The 21,871-nt window shown below is 33.8% G+C and overlaps 4 protein-coding genes across 12 annotated transcripts in view; 2 read left to right on the top strand and 2 right to left on the bottom strand.

Annotated features, from left to right (window-relative positions):
- The window catches only part of LOC117206155 (unconventional myosin IC), a 34,787-nt gene extending 30,516 nt beyond the window's left edge, over positions 1-4,271 (top strand). For all 4 annotated transcript variants that reach the window (XM_033445244.1, XM_033445247.1, XM_033445246.1 and 1 more), the window contains 14 exons: positions 79-285; positions 413-675; positions 761-930; positions 1,009-1,163; positions 1,237-1,365; positions 1,435-1,588; positions 1,667-1,898; positions 1,986-2,216; positions 2,297-2,456; positions 2,530-2,775; positions 2,855-3,070; positions 3,151-3,251; positions 3,355-3,457; positions 3,776-4,271. In XM_033445244.1, coding sequence (XP_033301135.1) covers positions 79-285; positions 413-675; positions 761-930; positions 1,009-1,163; positions 1,237-1,365; positions 1,435-1,588; positions 1,667-1,898; positions 1,986-2,216; positions 2,297-2,456; positions 2,530-2,775; positions 2,855-3,070; positions 3,151-3,251; positions 3,355-3,457; positions 3,776-3,790 — 2,382 coding nt within the window. In that variant the 3' untranslated portion in view covers positions 3,791-4,271. The remainder of the gene's footprint in view (positions 1-78; positions 286-412; positions 676-760; positions 931-1,008; positions 1,164-1,236; positions 1,366-1,434; positions 1,589-1,666; positions 1,899-1,985; positions 2,217-2,296; positions 2,457-2,529; positions 2,776-2,854; positions 3,071-3,150; positions 3,252-3,354; positions 3,458-3,775) is intronic.
- Positions 4,261-5,589, bottom strand: LOC117206175. Of its 3 annotated transcripts, none has more exons than XM_033445286.1 (3): positions 5,501-5,589; positions 4,781-4,880; positions 4,261-4,664 (listed from the first exon to the last, which is right to left on the bottom strand). In XM_033445286.1, exons 2-3 carry the CDS (start codon positions 4,875-4,877, stop codon positions 4,498-4,500), a joined length of 264 nt encoding a protein of 87 aa, XP_033301177.1. In that variant the 5' UTR covers positions 4,878-4,880; positions 5,501-5,589; the 3' UTR covers positions 4,261-4,497. The 3 variants fall into 3 exon arrangements, with proteins under 3 accessions (XP_033301177.1, XP_033301175.1, XP_033301176.1); XM_033445284.1 differs by having other exon boundaries at positions 5,297-5,586; XM_033445285.1 differs by lacking the exon at positions 5,501-5,589 and adding an exon at positions 5,256-5,347.
- Positions 5,200-6,728, top strand: LOC117206170 (peroxisomal membrane protein 2). Its single transcript, XM_033445277.1, has 5 exons — positions 5,200-5,557; positions 5,632-5,727; positions 5,838-5,985; positions 6,065-6,184; positions 6,273-6,728. Exons 1-5 carry the CDS (start codon positions 5,460-5,462, stop codon positions 6,360-6,362), a joined length of 552 nt encoding a protein of 183 aa, XP_033301168.1. The 5' UTR covers positions 5,200-5,459; the 3' UTR covers positions 6,363-6,728.
- LOC117206157 (serine/arginine repetitive matrix protein 2) lies at positions 6,672-21,858 on the bottom strand. Of its 4 annotated transcripts, none has more exons than XM_033445250.1 (10): positions 21,711-21,858; positions 20,862-21,103; positions 20,440-20,544; positions 15,244-15,522; positions 13,346-13,471; positions 13,191-13,269; positions 12,312-12,367; positions 10,184-12,157; positions 9,929-10,099; positions 6,672-8,650 (listed from the first exon to the last, which is right to left on the bottom strand). In XM_033445250.1, the coding sequence occupies exons 2-10, from the start codon at positions 21,089-21,091 to the stop codon at positions 8,500-8,502; spliced, it is 3,171 nt and encodes a 1,056-aa protein (XP_033301141.1). In that variant the 5' UTR covers positions 21,092-21,103; positions 21,711-21,858; the 3' UTR covers positions 6,672-8,499. The 4 variants fall into 4 exon arrangements, with proteins under 4 accessions (XP_033301141.1, XP_033301142.1, XP_033301144.1 ...); XM_033445252.1 differs by lacking the exon at positions 6,672-8,650 and adding an exon at positions 9,120-9,615; XM_033445251.1 differs by lacking the exons at positions 20,440-20,544; positions 20,862-21,103; positions 21,711-21,858 and adding an exon at positions 17,747-19,960.
- Between the last annotated feature and the right edge of the window lie 13 nt (positions 21,859-21,871).

Raw genomic sequence — 21,871 nt, 5'->3', positions numbered from 1 at the left:
TAAGCTATTATTTTTGCTTTCTAATCAACCGACTGTTTTTTAACGTACATTGCGAGACAGGTTCCATATTATTTTTAGACGAAAGGCACCATAGACAGTATCGACGATGCGACTCAGTATAATGAAGTAATAAAGGCGATGAAGACTATGGAGATGACTCAGCAGGAACAGGATGACCTATTCGCAATAGTTGCATCGGTATTGCACATGGGAAATGTTGGTTTTACCGAGGAAGATGGTGTCGCGCAAATCTTAAAACCAGCTTCTGTCGAGGCGGTTGCCGCTGTAAGTTTAAGGCATCCATACCACACATAAATAGTAAAATAGATAATAAAGTATCTTTCAGTCTCTTACGATTCGTTTGATGGAAATTTGTTGGCCAATTATTTTCAATTTTTATATTCATTCGCAGTTATTGGGTTGCGACATAAAGCAGTTGGCGGGCGCCTTTACAAATCGCACCATAGACGCCCACGGTGACGTGGTCGTTTCCCCGTTGAACAGAGAATTTGCGATTTATGCACGGGATGCGTTGGCGAAAGCTGTATATGACAGACTGTTCACATGGCTCGTGACCAGATTGAATAAATCCTTGCAGCCGATTAACAATCCACATAAGAAAATGGTCATAGGAATCCTGGATATTTATGGTTTCGAAATCTTTCAGAAGAACAGGTACATGATCTCTAAGGTTAAATAATGTTTATTTAATAATCGTCTTTTTTTCATTACACGATTCATGAAAGATATCATTCAATAGCTTCGAACAGTTCTGTATAAATTACTGCAATGAGAAGTTGCAGCAACTTTTTATTCAATTGACATTGAAATCGGAACAAGAGGAGTATTTGAGAGAGGGAATAACGTGGGAAAATGTTCAATATTTTAATAATAAAGTCATTTGCGATTTAATCGAAGAAAAATATAAAGGTATTAATTCAAAATTTACATTAGTAAATTAATGAAAATTGTAAATATGATATACTATTTTATGTGTATCTGTTTCAGGTATAATATCCTTAATGGATGAAGAATGCCTCCGTCCCGGAGAACCAACCGATTTGAGCTTCCTGGAAAAATTGAATGTAAATTTGAATAATCATCCTCATTACATAAGCCACATGAAAGCAGATCTACAAACACAGAAAGTTATGGGACGTGATGTAAGACTTAAACCTCACAATTTATTATATAATCTTCTAATATAATTTTCCCTAACATAATTGTGTATTTCAGGAGTTTAGATTGGTGCATTACGCTGGCGAAGTAACGTACAACGTCCGTGGGTTCCTTGAGAAGAATAATGATTTATTATATAGAGATTTGCGTGAAGTAATGTCGCACACGACGAACTCGATTATTAAGGTACTTCCACTAATTGATATCGAGACATTATTTCCCCGGTTTTTCGTATTAAAATTTATGATTTTGTAGAACGTGTTTGACGTAAAAGATTTGACCAGCAAAAAACGACCAGATACTGCTATTACGCAATTTAAAAACAGTTTAAATAATCTGGTGGAGATTCTTATGGGCAAAGAACCTTCTTATATTCGTTGTATTAAACCCAATGACTATAAAATGCCTAGTAAGTTTCAGTAATTCCTATTTTATTATATTCGAAAAATATTTCATATATTTCAAAATATTTGTAATATCATTTTAGATAAATTCAACGAGAAAATTATACTGCATCAAGTAAAGTATTTAGGTCTTATGGAAAATTTAAGAGTAAGGCGAGCTGGTTTTGCCTACAGAAGGCCCTATGAACAATTCTTACAACGTTATAAATCTCTGTGTCCGCAAACATGGCCTAACTATCATGGTCCCGCTAAAGAAGGTGTACAGATACTCGTGTGTCATCTTGGTTTCGAAGAAGATGAATACAGGATGGGCAAGTAAGAACTGTTAACACAAATAAAGAGTTACATTATTTTTTATTTATTGAAAAATGCATCTAACACTGGATAAAATTTATTACACAGTACAAAATTATTCATTCGATTCCCTAAGACATTATTCGATACGGAAGACGCCTTCCAGATGAAGAAGCATGAAATAGCTGCTATTATTCAAAGTAAATGGAAGTGTATATTAATAAGACGAAGGTATTTAAACATGAGAAAGGCAGCAGTAGTTTTTCAAAAGTATATTCGAAGATGGTTGGCGAAACAGGAAGCTGAAAGAAGGCGAAAAGCAGTTATTATTATTCGACGGTATTATGAATCAATTTTCCTGATTAAATATTTTTTACACATTTTAGACATATACAATAAATTAAAATAATTCTATGTAGATTTATCGAAGGATTTATTACACGAAATGGGCCACCAACAGAGCTTAACATCGCTTTTATCGAGCTAGCAAAATCTCAGTGGTTAATCAAGCTCTCTAAGTCACTTCCAGTTGGTGTGTTAAATAATTATTGGCCACCATGTCCATATTCTTGTCGAGAAGTAAGATAAACGACTGTCTAATTCTATGTATGCATGTGTCTTTTTATAAAGTAATAATGATGTTTCGATTTAGGCCTCAGAGCATTTGCGCATCATATACAAAAAATGGAAAGCTCGGAATTATAGATTGGCTTTGTCAAAAGAGGATAAGCAGCAATTCGAATTAAAAATTTTAGCTGAATCTCTCTTCAAAGACAAAAAGAAATCGTATGCAAAGAGTTTTGGACCAAAGTTCAAGAATGATCGGCTTGGTCCCGAATACAATGCCTTGAGACAGAGTTTCATTAATAATCATCTTTCTAAAAATGAAACTATAAAAGTAAACAATTTTCTATATTTAAAATGTATAGTTTTTAAATTTTAGTTCTAATAATATTTTTTATTTATCTCTTCTTTAGTATGCGACTCCTGTTATTAAATATGATCGACATGGTTATAAACCCCGTGAAAGGGTATTAATTTTAACAGAGCATGCTGTGTATATTTTAGATACCTTAAAAACGTTCAAACTTAAACATCGATTACCGTATAAATCAATTGAAGAGTTGGTGGTTACTGGAGAATCGGACAATTTATTGATCGTTAGGATACCACCCGAATTAAAAAAGGATAAGGTTTGTCATTATTATACTATTAAAAAAGTGTAAATGAATTACTAATATTTCTTAATTGTCGTTACTTATCTTTTGTTTAGGGTGATTTAATTTTGGAGGTACCACATATCATAGAAGCATTAACAAAAGCAATTGATATCACTAATAACCCAAATATTCTTAAAATTGTTCATACGGAATCGTAAGTACAAATAAAAATAGTTAATTCTAATTAAAGAAATGAACCCTGATTAAAAACAAACAAATATGCTCATGCTGGGTGCTTAACTAATATCACGTTTCAGAGTGTCACATAAACTAGTCAGTGGTAAAGAAGGTGTGATTGAATTCAGAACTGGTACAACTCCAGCCATTAGTAAAAACAGACAAAGTGGACATTTATTAGTGGTAAATATAAACCTTGCTTTGTGTTTAGTTCAGTTTTACTCCAGTTAATGTTCGCGGAGTCTTCCCCATCAATTCCTGGAATTGGTATTACAGAGTGAGCGTGTCATTCGCTCTGAATGTCACAGTCTTGCTCTTGCAGTCTGAGATGAAAGTACCGAAAAGGAATAAACCCGTGTAACTTCTGAGAATTCACCTTCTAGAATAGTTTTCATTGCACAGGTTCAAACCAGCGAACATTAAACGGGGACTACTGTAGAACATTTGGTAGATTCAAAATAAGATATGCTGCTCAACTTGTATTTGTGTTTAACGTTGTAGGTGGCTTCTCCATAAAGTTCAAATAATGTTTTAAACGAACTTGTACTTAGAAAGAAGCGTTCAGCCTACAAAATACGATACGTAACGCAGCCTTAATCGATGTGATCTAGAGTGGAAGTTTATTAAGAAGAGATAATATATTAAAATTTAGTACATTTATCAAATCGAACTCACAATTTTGTACCTTGTTATATGAGTTATGTAAAATATCTTGTGAAATAATGTTTATTTTTGTAATTAGCGCATTATCAGCGAAATGAAAACCTTTCGCCGTCGATGTGAATCAATTAAAAACGAAACCCTTGTGCCTTCTAGGAAACTATTGTCGGATAATCGCACAAAAAAGTAATTTATTGCGGGATGTTTTGCAGGTGCACTGAAAATTATTATTTTCTTTTTATATTTATATTCTATAAGTCACTGTGCCATTGATTTCATGTTCAGAATTATTCTATGAAATAACAATACAAATTAAAATAATGATCTTAAATCTTAACAGATATATGATTTTATACTATTTTCCCATTATTTACATCCCTCTGTTAGCAATAAATTTTACATATATATATTGAAATGGTTTGCTTATTTATTTTTATTCTTTGTATCGTTTTGTATCATTGTATTGTTCATTTTACAATACAAATCTTTATTTATATTACATTTATTATTTCAGTAAAATAAAGAAGTCTTTTTTAGTATCAATCTTAAAATAATACCATAAATTATTTCTTTTTCAACGTAACTGCTTCCTTTCTAGTAAGTAATCTTTTTCCTTCCAAAGCTTTTTCTCTCAATTCATCTTCCATTGCTTTGTTAACTGTTTTTGTAATTATTTGTTTTAACTTATGCGTTTCTTCAAATTTCCTCTTTTTAGGTTGAATAGGTGCATCTATAAATAAAAAAATTCAAACAAATTTTGTTAATAAATTTACATATAATTTAATTTTTTTACTTACAATTTACAACGCTTTATTTTATGGTAGAAGTTTATAAAAAAATACTTACTATTTCGTCTTTGAATACCAGAACTCTTTTTGTTCTTACTTTTTCCTTTTACCGTCGATGGCACTTTAGCTTTCACTTTTAATTTTCCTTGGGCCATGTCCTAAATATTTGATGAAAAGTTTACTAATATTTGATATACAGTTATAGCACATAATACATATGTACATACAGTGTATATACACTGATACTACCACACAAAACCTAACCTCGACATTACTAAAAAGAATATATACGCATTTTAATATAAGTTAAATACATGTTTTATAATCATGGACAAAATATTACAAAAAAATAGCGATTATTCTTTTTTTATAGGCTATATTTGTTTTTTGACTATCTTACGTCACTGTCGACTTATGTACTATGTACTATGACCAATTTTGCAATCTGTTAAATTATGATATTTTATGCATTATTTTAAACTTATTTATTTTATTGTGATGTAATTTCAGATAGTACAATAAATTAATAATACTTTTAGTTTTAGTTTGGTCGTGTTATATGCTAATAACTTGCCAGATCAACGGAACTTGTATGTGTGGCATTTAACTGTTTGTAGTGTTCACTACAATTTACTGTTTGTTATCAGATCGTTCGGTTCATACTTTGACGAAATACCACGTTTAACTCTCACTTCCTTTTTATCACTTATTTGATATAGAGAAATAGAACAATCAGAATGGCTCTTTCTAAGCCTAAAGATTTAATACTTCAACTTACTTCTGCTTATTTCGAACGTCTTTATACGAGTCCGCTGAAAACTAAAGCGATCACTAGGTATGTCACAGCGAATACAAATTACGTTCCACTTTTAAAATATATTTTAAAGGGAATGTTATTTGTTCTTTTAGTTGTATCATCGCAGCTCTCGGAAATTTTATTTCGCAAAAAATATCTGGTGCAAAGCGTTTCAATGAAGACAGTTTCCTCGCATTTGCTCTCTTTGGGTAAGTTTCAATAAATTATGGACTAAATCAAGTACTTAAGTACAGCTAGTATAATTGTAATTTTTCATCAAAAAATTATTTGTCCTCTCAAAGTATTACTTCTTTTGTAGGCTATTCTTTGGAGGCCCACTTCCACATTATTTTTATACATATATAAATCCATTTGTGAGAAACCCTTTAATTCTTTTGTTAATAGAAAGATGTTTATATACACCGTGTTATCAGGCATTAGCATTATACATGTTGTCTATGTTTGAGGTATGATCTATTTATGCATGTCAATTTGTTTCCATCACTTATTGTCTTTTCCAACTATCCAAATTCCTTTTTGTTGTAGGGTAGTTCACATGATGATGCTTTGAAACAAATGAAAAAGTTATATTTGCCAGTACTTACTGCAAATTTAAAATATTTAACATTACTTCAGTTTATTAACTTAAAATATGTTCCACCAATTGTAAGTTCACTCGAGTATTTAATAACCTAAATTAAACTACTTACTGAAATGATTTCAAAATTAATACATATTTAACAATCTTTTTCAGTTACGTGTTCTTGTGGTAAATCTTATTGGTTTTTGTTGGGCTATATATCTCGCACAACAGCGTTCTAAACAGACAAAAGCTACAAAATAACATCAGTGGAGCAAGATACTAACATATTCATATAATAGAGATTTAATTTTTATATTACTAAATATAAAAAGGATATACTGCTTATGGGATACATATTTATCAAGCACTACATATTTTATACATAAATTATGTAAATAATTTCTCATTCCAATGTTACACAGTCTAGTCTGTGTATAATTATACTACTGTACGTTATAGGCAGTTTTAAACTGAACACTATCCTTACTAGTACCTAAGCTATGGTATAAGAATGGTTATATATATATATATAAATGAATTTTGTATGCTTTGTAAAAGAAGGAGAAAATATTTTAAGCTTTTTAATTTAATCACACAACAACAATACAGAGTATATTACAGATATAATCAGAATTTCTTTCATTTCAACGATGGTAACATTTGACGGCTGTAAATTATGAATAATAAATATTAATGTCAAGAGCCATGGTGTGCAAAGATAACAATGTTTTTCCTTCCTACGTTCGTATAAATAACTTCCACTTCATAATTCGTCAGAGTTTTGTAATATTGTAAAACGCATTAATCAAATAATAGAATGAATTTTCCAGACCTTACATATATTAATTTTAAAATCAAGACTTTCATGTGATAAGTATCTACATATTTATGTTTCAGTTTCGTTTCATAGATATGCATCAAAGGTGAATTAATGTTGCAACACTATAGCAATTGACATTTTTTTCAATAAAACTGAGTCAGTCATTATGCAAGAACTAATTCTACATAGTTTTTCCTCCTAATCATAAACAATGTAGACTTTTCAAATATGATTTTTTAACCCTATACATACATTTTCAAGACTTAACTTTGAATAATCAAGACTAGTCTAATTATGTCTTTTGGTACGCTGCCTGGCCTTACAGCCAAATGAAAACTTTCTGACTAGCATTCAGATAAATTGAGTATTGCCAGTAAACGAAACTCTAATAGTTTAACATCACTTTTATACATTTTTCTTGTCTTCAATTGACAAATGACTAGCTATTCATGATATAAATAAATAAATAAATAAATATATATATTTAAGTCAGAAAATAAATAAATTAATATAGCAAACGAGCATGGTGCTGAGTCTATACACAATAATATATATGTATATACAAAAGGAACAAGTGTAAAACATTGCACTAAAATATGAATTACTTCCTTGAAAAATTAATAGATCAATTTGAATAATATTTCAGTATGTTAATTACTAATGGAATGTCTAAAATTTGACTAGCTGGTGTTTGTATAACAAACAATTATATGATTAGATAATCACCCGGACGTTGTACTACTAGAGTAGTTTTAAATGAACCTTCAAATAATAGAATTGCTACTGAATAATGATGTGAGATCTTAAGAAGCTGCAATCAACATATTTCATGATGCTTATAATCATCATTGTCTTCTTATTGCTTAAGTACGTAGATGTACATAAGTCTACGAAAAACATTATTTTATGAAGACATAAAATTCACAAGATCGTGAGACAATATAATCGAGGAAGATAATGTACTTCCAAAAATGATGGTGTTATAAAATTTTGCTATAAATTAGTCATATATCCTATTATTAAAATATCTTATCTCTGGTTACTCTTGCACATCTAGCTTTTAAATCATGTTTCAATTCATAAAATTGAAAGATGAATGATAGACAAACTTAAATCTTTCATTTCTTTGGTTGTCTTAGTAATGATATAAATATCATACTGTAAGTACATTAAAATCATTCTTACCTAATATCTGACTAAAATAAAAATGGAGCAATAGAAATAACGTTAGTGTTACTAATACTGAAGCTGATGGTATTACTGTGAACCATCATCGATGAGTATTATTAAGTTACGAGTTACGAGATCAAACATGTAAATGCATATTAAGAATTTACAAAGATTTAAAGATGATGCACCAAACTCAGAATGGTGTATTATCTTTGTACCTTCCTGATACGAAAAAATACAGTGAAACCTTTCTTTACAATCGTGTCAATTTCCAACATTATAAACATGATTTAACATGACGTAAGACATGATGTTAGAAAAAAGCATCAAAGGGCCTTCATGATCTGCACCATTCTAAATCTGATACATGAAAGGAACGTCTAGTCTTTAGGGATTCGCTCAATCGCTTCAACGCGTGTATGATGGACTTCGACTCGGGGAACAACTTGATCGATGACTTGGACTTGACCAATTACTATGTCTGCTGCTATCTGAACTACTCGGTGACGAAGGTGGTGTCGGAGTAGGTCGATGATATGGAATTGGTCGTTTCCTGGCGCTAAAATTAAGGACTATTAATATTATGATAATCACACAGTTATATACAATAAAAAACGTTTGTTAAAAATTAGATAAAGATATGTTAATCGTAAACAACTCTTACATGAATTAAATAATTTAAGTAGATATTAATACATATTATCATTAATAATAGATATTGAAAAAAAGATATTGAATAAGTGCAAAATAAACCATGCAATGCAACAAAAGAAACCATGCAAAAATAAAAATGTGTTACTTACCTTGCTGTAATTTTAATAAAGGAAGGCAGTGGATTGAAAATGATTCACAGAACACAACGAACAAAAATGTATATCAAGAACTAAAGAAAACAGCTTGCTTTTGTAGCGGTAAATACATTTTATTCGTGACTGACAAAATAAAAGAGAATCTCTACTGTAAATATGTCATTTACAATAATTTATAAGGAAGATACACGCATGCTACGTCTACTCATATTTAGAACATTTTATAAGCAATTAGATACAAATGAAAAAAAGGGGAAGAAAAAATCATACAAACATAAGTATACTTGACTGACTTGAAACGAAATTCATATATAAGTTGTGACGGAGTATACTTTCATTTTACATAACGCGGGTAATTAGATGCGGGGAGTTCGCTAATTATACACATTGCATAGTAAGTGTATATGAGTGTCGAAAGTAGTTCCTTAGAAAATTATTGAATTGATACTGATAAAGTTTTAATGTGCCACAATATGCACAAATAATTATAATTAAACTACACCATTCTTTATGCTTAATCATCAATGATCATTAAACTAGTTTTTGCGGTTGCAGCTAAAATTGCTTTGTTTCTCTTTCTTTTTTCATTTACTTATTAAAAATGAAATTCGGTATGCATCACATGTTTACTACTACATTATAATTATAGGAAAGTAATAGAAACATCTGTGCGAAGTCGTAACTTTATCTTCTATGCCTGTCCCTCGATCTGTCTCTGTAGGACACAACACAAAATAGCATTAATAAAAGAACGTCCAAGCGTGAATTCATCGTAAACTTATCGATATCGTCGCTTTGCAAATTGCTTATTATTAATCGGAACTTCTTAAACAAGTGAGCGTTTCAATCGTGAGATGGATACATCGATGATGAATATATAAAATCAAAAAACGAAAATAAAAAATAAAAGTCGAAAGAAGATAAACGTTTCTACGTTTGATACAACAATGTGAGCTTACAAGATTTGGCGTGGTGCGCTGTAAAACCTGATGCTACGATATCGAAACTACCGTTGTATAGATACCTACCTTGTAATACGACGTCTATCTAGAAAACTAGGTGAGCCATGACGTCGAGGTATCGACGGAGACCGAGACCTACTAGAAGCTGAACTGCTGGACGTTGAACGAGAAGACCTACTAGAAACACTGCTTGATGACCGCGATGAACTAGAGAAACTTCTACGACTATGCCTTGAACTGGACACAAAATAGAAATACATTAAACAATTTCTTATAAGAATGGAGTAAAGGAAATACATGTAAAAAAGACTAATTATTCACCTTAAAGAAGAACGTGAACTACTCCTACTATGACTTCTCTTCTCTTTATCTCGCGACAGCCTGGACAATGACCGCGAACGGCTCCTTGACTTCTTCGATAGCGACCGACTTCTAGATTTCTTCGACAGTGATCGACTACGCGATTTCTTTGACAAAGATCTGCTTCTAGACTTCTTCGATAGAGATCGGCTCCTGGATCCTTTCGATAACGACCTGGTCCTACTTCTGGACCTTGATTTTTCCGGTGAATGAGACGGAGATTTTTTTGAACGTGACGGAGATCTAGATACAGATCGTTTTGATTCCGAAGAAGACCTTGACCTGCTCAATCTCTTTGACCTTGCTGGAGATTTAGATGATTTCTTCGATCTTGATGGCGATGTTGGAGACCTGTGTCTAGGAGATGCCGATTTCTTGCTTCTTGATACAGAACGCGATTTTTTGTCTCTGGAGACGGACCTTGAACAATGCCGAGGCGATCTGGAAGACCTTTTCTCCAGTGACACAGATCTCGTGTACGACCTGGAAGGTGACCTGGAGTAAGACTTATTCCTCGGAGAATGCTTTCTAGAAACAGGAGAACTCTTTTTTGAGATGACTGGTGATGCAGATCTTTGCTTAGATTTGTTACTAGGAATCGGAGGTGGAGATTCACTTGGAGAACGTAATTTTACAGTAGTGTCTTTATGGGAGATAGATACGGGCGGTGAGTGTGAGGACGATTTGCTCTGTGACGAGTGTTTCCTTGAGGCAACTGGCGAATTCTTCTTGGTGATACTAGGAGACTTCGAACGATGATTTGTCTTAGCAGTCATGCTCGGTGACCTTAAGTCAACCTTATTTAAGACTGGCGGCAATGGAGGGGGCGATTCACTCGGTGATCGTATTTTTATTGCAGCCTCTTCTCTAGTCAATGGCAAAGCTGGTGAGGGTGATCTGCTGGACACTGGAGACTGAATAGCAGGTAAATGAGATATAGGAGATTTTGACTTAGATTTCTCTTGCACAAGACCAATAGTATTTTGTACCATTTTGGGCGGGTCATTTGGTAAAGCTATATCCAACACGTTATCTTCTTTCTTCTCAACTTTAATCTTTACTGGACTTATTACCTTCTTACCAAGAGTCTCTCTGGCTTTCGCGGCTAATCCACTCTGTAATCGCTTCAATGTATGCATTTCTTTCATTTTTTCTTCGTCCTCTGCTTTTGGTTCATCGTCTGCTATATCTGTTTCATCTTCGCTCGAGGAACGTAACCTAACTCTTGGTGTAATTGTTCGCATTTTTCTCGCTTTCGAAGTTGACCGGGATTTCCGTTTGTTATCGTGATTCTTCTTTTGATCTCGTTTCTTCTTCTCTTCTAATATGTGTTTGTACCGTTCCGGATTTTTCCGTACGGGAGAATAACTCAAAGTAGATCTTCTAGATCTACTTCTTGTTCTACTACGACTTCTACGACGATCTCTAGATCTTTCCCGTCTATCTCTCTGTCTTCTGGGAGACCTGGATCTTCTTCGAGAATCGGATCTCCTGCGCCTAGGAAGTGGTGAAAATCGACGTCGTGATCCATAACGATCGTACCTCGATCGACTTCTGCTTCTGGATATGGAATATCTGTTGTATCTTCTTGGAGATCTCGAAATCCTTCTTCTCCTTGGTGAAGGGCTGATTCGTCGTGACCTTGAATATCTTCTAGGAGACCTTCCTCTATCAGCTTTACTTCTTGATGGTGATCTATGTCGCCTTGGTGGAGGACTCTTATGTACAGCTGGTGATTTATCCTTTTTCTCTGGCGCGGGTTTTTTAACGGGAGAATCTTTCCTCTTGGGAGGAGGAGTTTCGTTTCGACCTTTCTCTTGCTTCTTTGGTGAGCGATTCGATCGAGGCTCTTTTGTTGTGTTCTCCGTCTCATCGTTCTTAGCTTTCTCTACAATTTTGTCATGTTTCATAGACTTTTTCGGCCTCTCCGGAGAACTGGAAATTCATCAAATTTATATATAATATAAAACTATGTACTATTAAAAAGAGATTTCTATTTGGGATTATTCAATTGGGATTATTGGGATTATTATTTATTTAATTGATTATTTGACAAATTTATGTGAAAAACTTTGAATTTGAAATTTACCTATCTGACGAGCTGTCGGATGACTGATGCTTCTTCTTGACAGGTATTTTTTTCTTCTAGAAGAAGAAGAGTATGGATTACTATGTTAGACAGGATTATCTAGCGAACATCAATCATGCATATGTACTTGTCAGTAGGATAAAAAAAGAAATCGTAATTGTTCAAAGATTCTCTGGAGTCTGCTCATTCGCTCTAGTACAAATTCAGAAGATAAAAATGTACGAAGTGTTTTAGTTGAAGAGATGTGTCCGCGAAAGAAATATAACTGAGAAAATAAAAAAATCAGAGAAGTTGATAATGTAAACGTTACATACTATTTTAATATTAATCTGTTTGCATTGCACCTAGGCCAGAGAACAAGCAGTCTCCTATTCGTTTATTCTCTCGTAAACGTGATGGTGCTTGACACAAAACGAGTGAAAAGGCAACAACAATCGCAAAAATTCGTACGAATAGAAAAATTACAAAATTATTATTACATTGAGTAGCGGCATATCTGGTACTCACTCAGGGAATATATCCTGTCAAATGGCGCTGATAATTACAAACAATACTGAGATTTACACTTTTGAAATAATGACTGTTAACTTGAAATCAGATAAAAATCTTTACAGAAACAAGCAATGAATCATGCTTATTCAAAGTTAGGCGGCAACACAAAATATTTTATAAAATCCAATGTTCGATTAACAACTAATAGGAGAAAAATGAACGTAAAAGTAAATGTCACATGCTCCTGTTTCACGTGCTAAGGTATATATATATATAAGGTATATATATATATATATGGATATAATATAGTTATAAATATGTATATGTATAGAAAGAGAGAGGAAGATAGAAATTTCGTATCTGTTTCCTTAGCATCATTTTCCCTACCTCGTGCTTTTCTTTTGCCTCTGCCTTTGACTTCTTCTTCTTTTTTTTCTTTTTCTTCTTTGACTCAGTTTCGGAAGAACTAAAAAATTAATTATATTAATAATTAAGTATGTATATTAAGTATAAAAAGATACAAATTTTAGAAGTTTGATTACCTGCTATCATCTGAAGCTTCACTAGAATCACTGTCAGAGGAACTAGCCTCAGTCTTCTTGTGTTTCTTTTCCTTTTTCTTCTTCTTGGATTTTTCTTTCTTCTTGCTACCCTTCGGAGATTCCGACCTAGGAAATTCGTTCGTAGTTATTCTAAAAGTTTCACTATAAATAAGTTTAATTTTTTTTTTTTGTTAATAATATTTAATTTTTTTAATTCTTGCAGTGGGCGTCTTCCTGTCGACAAGTGCATACCTTGTGCTGACAATAAAGAAAGCTGTAGTACAATGTATCCGTGTGTGAAACAAATACTTTATTCTAATGATACAAGCTACCTGCTGTATTCGATTAAAAAGTAAGAAATTCGGAAAAAGTAGCAGTTGAGAACGCGTAATTCCGGGCGAAATTTTTACACTGATCTATCTCAGCATCTGGATAAGGTATTCAATTTAAAAAATGGATACTAACTTATATACTGATATATATGTATATGTATAGGAAATGCAGTGTGTGAATATTTTAGTAAGTATCGATGTAGAAAAAAAAACGAAAAATCATATATATAAACATATTTTTTCCAATCTTTCACTGCAATCCCAAGTGAATTAAGTAATAAAAAATATAAGTACAACGATACATATATAAGGTGAAAATCACAATATCGGGCTATAGCTAACAAACCGACTACATAATCACTCATTTGGAAGATTTGGTTTTTCATACGTTCTGCGAGATTTTCTTTTTTTTTCTAACTAGTCACCATTGTGCGTTATGTAAAACCAAATCTTTCAAAAGTTACAAAAGACGAGTATACAAAATATGAGGAGTATTGATATAATATGGGATTAGCATTACCTTGATAACCATCGATAGGGACGGACTTGTCAGAAAAAAATAGAGAGATGACATTAACAACAAGCTTTATCGATAACAACAACAAAGATAGAAATGCATGATTTACGCGTCAGACAACAACGTTATTTGTTAAAAAAACCCGTGTATATTTTGTATAATATCGAAGTAAATGTTTGCCCACTGTTTTCTTACATCATTACATTGTATCTAACAAAAAATCTTGCTGATTACTAATTTTTGATGTTACAGGAATTCCAGCAATACAGCAAACATTTACCCTCTAATTATGCCTATTTAGACAAATACCTAAATATATTAGACTCGACTATTTTTCTTTCTTTCTTTTCTTAATACAGATATTTTATATCGTTTTTTTTTATTTTTTTCAAGTATATCTTTTATTTTCTTTTATTACTTTTTTAATTTTTTAAACTTTTTTTTTGGAAAGTAGACGCGACGACCACACTTACCTACTGAGCCTACTGGGTAGGCACTCAGTCCTCCTCAGTTCTGTTTGAAACAGAGAAAGGTGTATGGGACATGAAATAGTAGGTGAGTCATGAGTCAGTATCTGACAAGAGGTGTGTAGTAAGCAAATGAACGAGTGTGGAACTTGCGATAAATGAATAATTAACCGGGGGTTAGGAGAGGAGCTACTACGGGGGATGGTCCGTTCGGTCTTGGAGCCTGGATTTGTGTACACTTTCTCTCGCATGGGACAACGATACGAATTTTTTGTTTAAATAATTCAAGTCACACATAATATATATCATTACATTGCACTATAATAACACAAACAATATTGTACACTATTTTATTACTACTATACTATAGTATGCTGTAGTATACCGTTATAGTACTACTGCTACGCTATAGTATACAGTATACATATTTCTTTTAATACACAGTAGTACAATGTAGTAATATAATTACTACAATTTCCTTTATCTGCACTTACATTATCTTATTTGTCTTTATTTTGGCGGATTAATTAAAACATCGAATCCAGCCTCCATTGACCCGTGCACCATTACGTTGTCTTTTACCTTTCCTTCTTGTGCTTCTTTCCCTTTTTCTTTTTAATTGCACTACCGGACCGTTTGCGTTTCTTCTTCTCCGGGACGGACGTAGTGTCCGGAGCTGGACTCGGGGTCCGTACTAATTCATACACTTTGCTCGCCGCCGCTCTTGCCTCAGCCTCGCGCGCGTGCCTCTCCGGATCTAGGCTACTTCCCTCCACGAAGAACTCCGATATCCCGAACGCCTCGCGTAGCTTTGCATTTTTCTCTTGCTGCGCCTCGGCGATCTGATGTGTCTCTCTTACACTGCAAGAAAAAATTGTATTGTCATTTTCCATCAAGCATAAATCTCTTTTGTACGATGATACATTAAATCAATAACAAAGTAATCTCGCATCACGTAAATTATTTGAATCCAAACGATTAATACAATAAATTAATAATAAAAATTTTAAAATTAAAATCTTTTGATCCAGAAAGAAATCTTAGATTTTAATGATCACTGCCGTGTGATATAGTCGCTTAAAGGCACTGGAAACTTTACTCAGTAAATCATATGCGAACACATTGACCCCGTGCACCGAACGTATACCAAGTTCGCACATAAACCTAGAAACACGTGGCCATCAGATCTACTCTTCCAGAAACAGCATAAATAATGTCTGTGATCTAAAGAATATTTTCTTTCCAGCAAGATATTTTTTTCCACACGAGATAAGAAAAATCTGACGAAGTAACTGTGCTATGAATAAAAATAAACACATGTCGTGGAGGAAGGGACGAAAACAGGTAACATGACCTATTTTGATATTCTAATCGAATTTGATGACGCGACGAGGAAGCAACACGACGACACGGGGATGAAACGAGGGAAATTCGTACCGCGTTGAAATTTTCACCGTCATCGTCGCGCGAAACCGGACACACTTGGTGGGCCGCTTTAGTTCTGTGAAATTTCGCGACGATCCATAAAGCGTGTAAAGAGATTGACGATGGAGGAGGTGGACGGCGTGTCCCTCGGTGTAGCTTTGGCGAACGTCGATGAAACCGTCCGGACAATGCGGCAAGGCAGTGACATAACACCGAACAGAGGGACTATACCGAAGAGAAATCGAGGTGGCCCCTCTTCTACCCCGCGAGTGAAAAGCAGCAAGCGAGGCCGGGATCGGCCGAGCTACCCCTACGCCAACGCTCGAGCGCGGATCAATACAATCCAGCTGTTCTCTTTTCTGCTATCCCTTTCGCGCCACTACTCCTCGCCGCTGCACGCTCGAATTCAGCAGCCAACCACTTGCGAAGTATCGCTAAACGGAGATCAAACGGCCAAATAATTCTTATTTTTTCTTATGCTTTTTTTATTTTTCTCTTGTCACCCTTTAACAGGCTTATTTAATTGAAAGAGTTTGATGGTTGATTTCGTTCGAAATGATGTGAATTGTTTTGGTAATTATTCTTTTGAAAGACGAGATATTTTATATTTTAATATATAATTTTTTTTCTTCTAAATGTTCTTTCTTTCTTTATGCAAGGTAGAGTTAAATAATGCGAGCCTTTGGTAGTCATCTTTTTAGAAAATAGGTATATTGTACGTTTTTTCCTTTCTCTTATCTTTCTGTTTTCCTAAGATGGAGTTGAATCTGTTTTCGAATTATTATATTTAGAATAATTGAACGAAGTATGTAGTATCGTAAAGGTAGTTACTTTTGATTATTATGGCGTGTTAAAGGGTAACAGTTGTTTACAGGGAAATGTTTCCCTTTCGCGTGGGATTGGGGGTCAACAGTGTGAATCATCCCCAAATAGAACTCAAAGAGAGCGTTTGCCTTTTTAATCCCCCCAGTTAATCACATCTCCTCTTTGCTGATATTTTTAGGTTTTGAATTTCTGTCGAGAACTTTTTAAGTTATTAACTTTCTAGTTAAAAACTGTAAAATAAACAAATATATTTATAGCAACGTTTGAATAGGAAAGGAATATGTAGCGATACTTTCCTACATTCTATCAGCTGTGTGCCATTAGACGTATCGAATATCCATGTACAATAAGCAGAGACGATAATCTGTGGTCAGAGAAACCCAATTCCTTCAGTTAGTCTTTCTATCTTCCCACGAACTTCTCGAGAAAGATAATTCAAATTTAAAAATACAATCATTCTAAGTCTTTACAATAACGATTATGTAGAAAAAGAATTTTCTTAAAGCCTAGAAAAATTATTAGAACGTAGAAACTATAATTTTTACCTTCGATAACTTTTCAAAGATTTTTATATAATGTAAAAAGATTTTATCTCAAAACAATAAATTTTCACAGGTGAAAGGTAGACGGCAAAAAATCTTAAAAATGCATTAATCGATAAAAAATATTAAAAAAAAAAAAAAAGGATGAACATTTACCATTTTTATAGTAATGAAAAGTAAAAGTTTCGTGTCTAAACAAGATAAGTTGCCACAAATAAAAAGCAGGCCATAAAAACGTATTATTCAACGTAAGAAAAAATTATACACTTAATAAACGTTCGTGACAAATTCACCTAACGACGGAGCGCATGTTGCTTCGCCGTCCGGCGAGGAGGTGGAGTTGTATGCGCTGACAACAGCAACAATGCTGTCGCATCTGCAGCTGTGCACGCTTCTTTCCGTTCGCCACTTGCAACTTTCGTTTTCGCGATCGTTTCATCACCTTCTGTCTATCCAAGAAGAAATTTCCTCTCCAGAGTGTCTCAAAAAATGCTCGGCCATCAGCTGGACCTCGTCCACGAGCTGGTTTCAAAGGAGCTACTGTCACAGACATAATCATTCCTCGATTCAAAACTCTCGATAGAAAAATCTCCTCCTCTTCCTTGATATTTTTCAATTAACGATATATATAAATTAATCGAAACTTCGATCTTGTTGCAAATTCTCTCTTCTATTTGTAATCAATATTTTTCTTGATCCCTTCATTGAAATATACATTTTGGTAATTCTTTCAAGTTTCCTTTATATCCATTACATAAACGTTTTCAAATTATGAGATGTAACATATTATAAGATTTTTCTTTTAGTTATAAGATTTCTGAGAAGATTTATAATAATGTATTCGGTATTTTCCCGATATAGTTACCAATAAATTTTATCTCATTTAGCCGGCAATTTGCTTGGTCAGCCACTGGCAACTCTAGAGGACAAACTAAGGGCTTGAATAATTAACGGCCGGGTAATTAGATGAGCATTAAGTACGATCGGCCGCTAATTTACGTTAAGGAGCTCTACCGGTCGGGCGACGGGCATGCGAGTAGTTCCGATGCAGCTTAATCCCCTTCTCGAGGCAGGCTTTGACAGTTTAGGCGGTCGGAAGGGGGTTGAGGGTTGGAGGCGCAGGTAATGGCTTCCTCCCCCGATTACACCAGCACCTTATTCAGAACCTCTGCTATCCTACCGAGAACAATCATCCGGCAGCGATGATGAAAACGTCACTTTTCGTCTCTGATCCCTTTCTTCTCTTTTTCCTCTTTTCTCTCTTTCCCTATCTTCTCTTGTTCACCGAGAAAAATTCCTCGTTGCTTGATCGATTATTTCTCCCAACAGCAATCGTCGTTGAAACCAATCTCTTCTTAAAATAACAAACTTTTTGTTTGGAATTATTTGAGAAATTTCTTTTTCGTGTTAATTTCTCTTAAACCTTTTTAAGTATTTCCTCTTCAATCTTGATTGTATTTTTGCTCTTAGATTTTTAAGAGTTTTATATAATTAGTAATACATGTATATTGTATAGAGATATATATCTTAGTGACTCGTGTAAGAATATAGGAATATATCGTAATTTCATTGTAGCTTACATGCTAAGGAAGACTTCGTATCAGGCACACTATAGTCGCCGCGCCTCCACTCGTACACGCTGAGTGCACAGAGAAGCAAGACGTCTTAATTAATTATTGTCGATTCATCGACCTGGAGACACATGGATTTTTATCATAGAAAAATGTCGGATCCCATTCAAATCTTCCGATTTCTCTTCTCTCGTAATCAATTCAAAACACGTGGGGATTATGCTCTTCTGTTAAATCTTCTCGCTCTCCCTCTGCGTTAGAATCAGGAGTTTCTTTTTACCCTGAATCTTTTTCTAATACGTTCCTTGATCTAACAAATTTTATAATAGATATGCGTATCCGTACGGAACATGTGCGTAAATTTAAATCGGAATTGAGATTGGATTAATACACGAGTACGAATGATTTCTCTTCCTCCTTCGAATTCAACCTACGTACCTTAAATTACACTTAACACGCCAACTTATCACTTACGATTAATTAAAACATATAATATATAATATATATATATATGTATGTATGTATATATATAATAATCTATACGCTAATGGAAGACTTTTGTGATTTGTTTGTTTGCGAGTGTATCACGAAACCGTTACATGTTCCCTCCTGTTTTTGGTCTCTTTTTTTTCTTTTTTGATTTTTTTTTCTTCTGACTATTGGCCAACGATTCGTGTACTCGACGAGAGTCGACGACGCGTAGCGTCGTAACGCCGGTCCATCCTCGCACTGAGGCGGAAAGAGTCGAGTATGAGAGATGCTGGAACAGAACTCTCCCTCTCTCTGGCTCGACCCTTTGCGTATCTCTGTTTCTCTTTCTGTGCACCTCCGTATCTCCCCCCGTTCGTGGGTGGCGCCGGCGCTATGGGGTACGTCGATATCGGCCGCGTAATATCCCTGAAAGCCGACTCGGGAGAGAGAACGCGACTATGTCTCCACCCTCCAATAATATTGGGTTTAGCGGGAACCTGAGCTACCGATCAGAAGCTGCTGCAGCCCCGACATTACATTTACACGAGTTCTAGCCATCGTAGCTATTAGATCTTTGTCTCGAAATCTCTTAAAACTTTCGTTTTCAAAATTTTCGATATGCGCGTTTTGGAACGACATAAATGAATGGATTTAGAACGAATAGTTACGTAAAAGTTTAAATTTTCATTGAATTCGTGGTTTTTAAGTTTTTTCTTTTTTATAAATAAAGAGGATCTTAATATAGTCTTAAAATAGAAACAACCTAATATTGCTCATCATTTACATACCATGCAATACTATTTGCATGCAATTTTATATCATGAAATTACTTGTAGCATATTTAAAAATGCAGCTTATTTACTTTATTTATTTATTTTGTTCGATCATATTTTATATAATATAATCATATAGAAATGTATTAATAAGGAAGAAAATGTACTTACTTTACACGACCAAATTCATCTCTAGATATTGCTGGTTTGGTGTCAGTTCCCATTAACATGGATCTGTATGATTCTACTTTCTTTGTTACCTCTTCGGATGTAAATCTATAAAGCACAAAGAAAGCAAATAAAGAAGAATTCTAGCATTTGTTTAATTATAGTTAGCAGTTTAGTGAAGAAATACACTGCATAGAAAGAATATATTGAAGCCAAAGATAAGCCAAATCCAATTGAAGTTCGGAATCTCATTTACTATTGGGTTCAAAGGGTCGATGAAGCTCTGTATTTCTTTCGTACATAATCTATATCTAATTTTTAAATTTATTTCTAAGAAATATTTATTTTTTGAGCAATTATGATATTACAATAATATAATCAGATTTATGTACAATATTATTATAAAAATAAAGATATGTACTTACCCTTGTTCCTCTAAGATATCTGCCAATTCTGCACATTTGACTTCAACTTTCCTTTTTCTAACATGATCAAGAATATCTTTGTTAGGTTGCTTATTTAGCTGATCTAATTTTCCTTCATCTGTTTTGTAAGTGACTTTGTCTTTAGTCTTGCGTACAATTGCCCAATTTCTTTGGACATGACCATTTGTTCCAGAACCTCGTGGTGTTTGTAATCCAATTCCATTGTACATCTTGTATTATACCTAGAATCATAAAATGTAAAAGGATTCTAAAGAATAATTTATTAATATCGACGAATATTAAAAAAACAAACACATATTTGGTAAAAATGAATATACATAAATAAATTCTTACAAATATTATTTAAATGATATACTATTTGAATTTAGGTAATTAAATAAGTCCATTCATGTTTATTATGTTAGAATAGAAATTTTCAGGGGTAAACTTTACAAGAAAAAAAATTTCAAAGAATGATACTATATACATATATATTTTTGTTGACTAAGAATCACGGGAACATTTCTGTACATAATATAGATTAACGAGTGTCTTAACAATGAATGACAGTAAGTGCACAATAGGCATACTGGTTAGGCATTTAGAAACCTGACTAAAGATCATCTTTATTGGGGTCGCGGAGTATATTAATAGAATTCTTCCAAGTGTCCAAAGTGAAATCTTAACTAAATCGCGACGAATCGATCGGCAACGTGACATGATTGAACTAATAACTTTGGAAGGAACGGGCAGGTAGGTTAGAATAGAACACACGTAAATCAATTATCGATCCGGTGAACGTTGCGCAAATTTCACAAATATACACTTTGCGTCGTCGAAAAGCATTACCTTTATATTAGTGACACCACTGACAATCTTGTTGTGTCATGCACGAAACTGTCGATTTTCAAACCCTTCTTAAAACGAAACCAATTAACGAAAAAACACAACCAGTAGCGCGATTCCTGTGGCGTTACCGTTTTCACGCGGCAGCTTTGCAACGTACCGTA

This window comes from Bombus bifarius, unplaced genomic scaffold (genome assembly GCF_011952205.1).
Source record: "Bombus bifarius isolate JDL3187 unplaced genomic scaffold, Bbif_JDL3187 scf7180000007996, whole genome shotgun sequence".
NCBI classification, from domain to species: Eukaryota; Metazoa; Arthropoda; class Insecta; order Hymenoptera; family Apidae; genus Bombus; species Bombus bifarius.
This window is presented reverse-complemented; position numbering and strand designations above follow the sequence as displayed.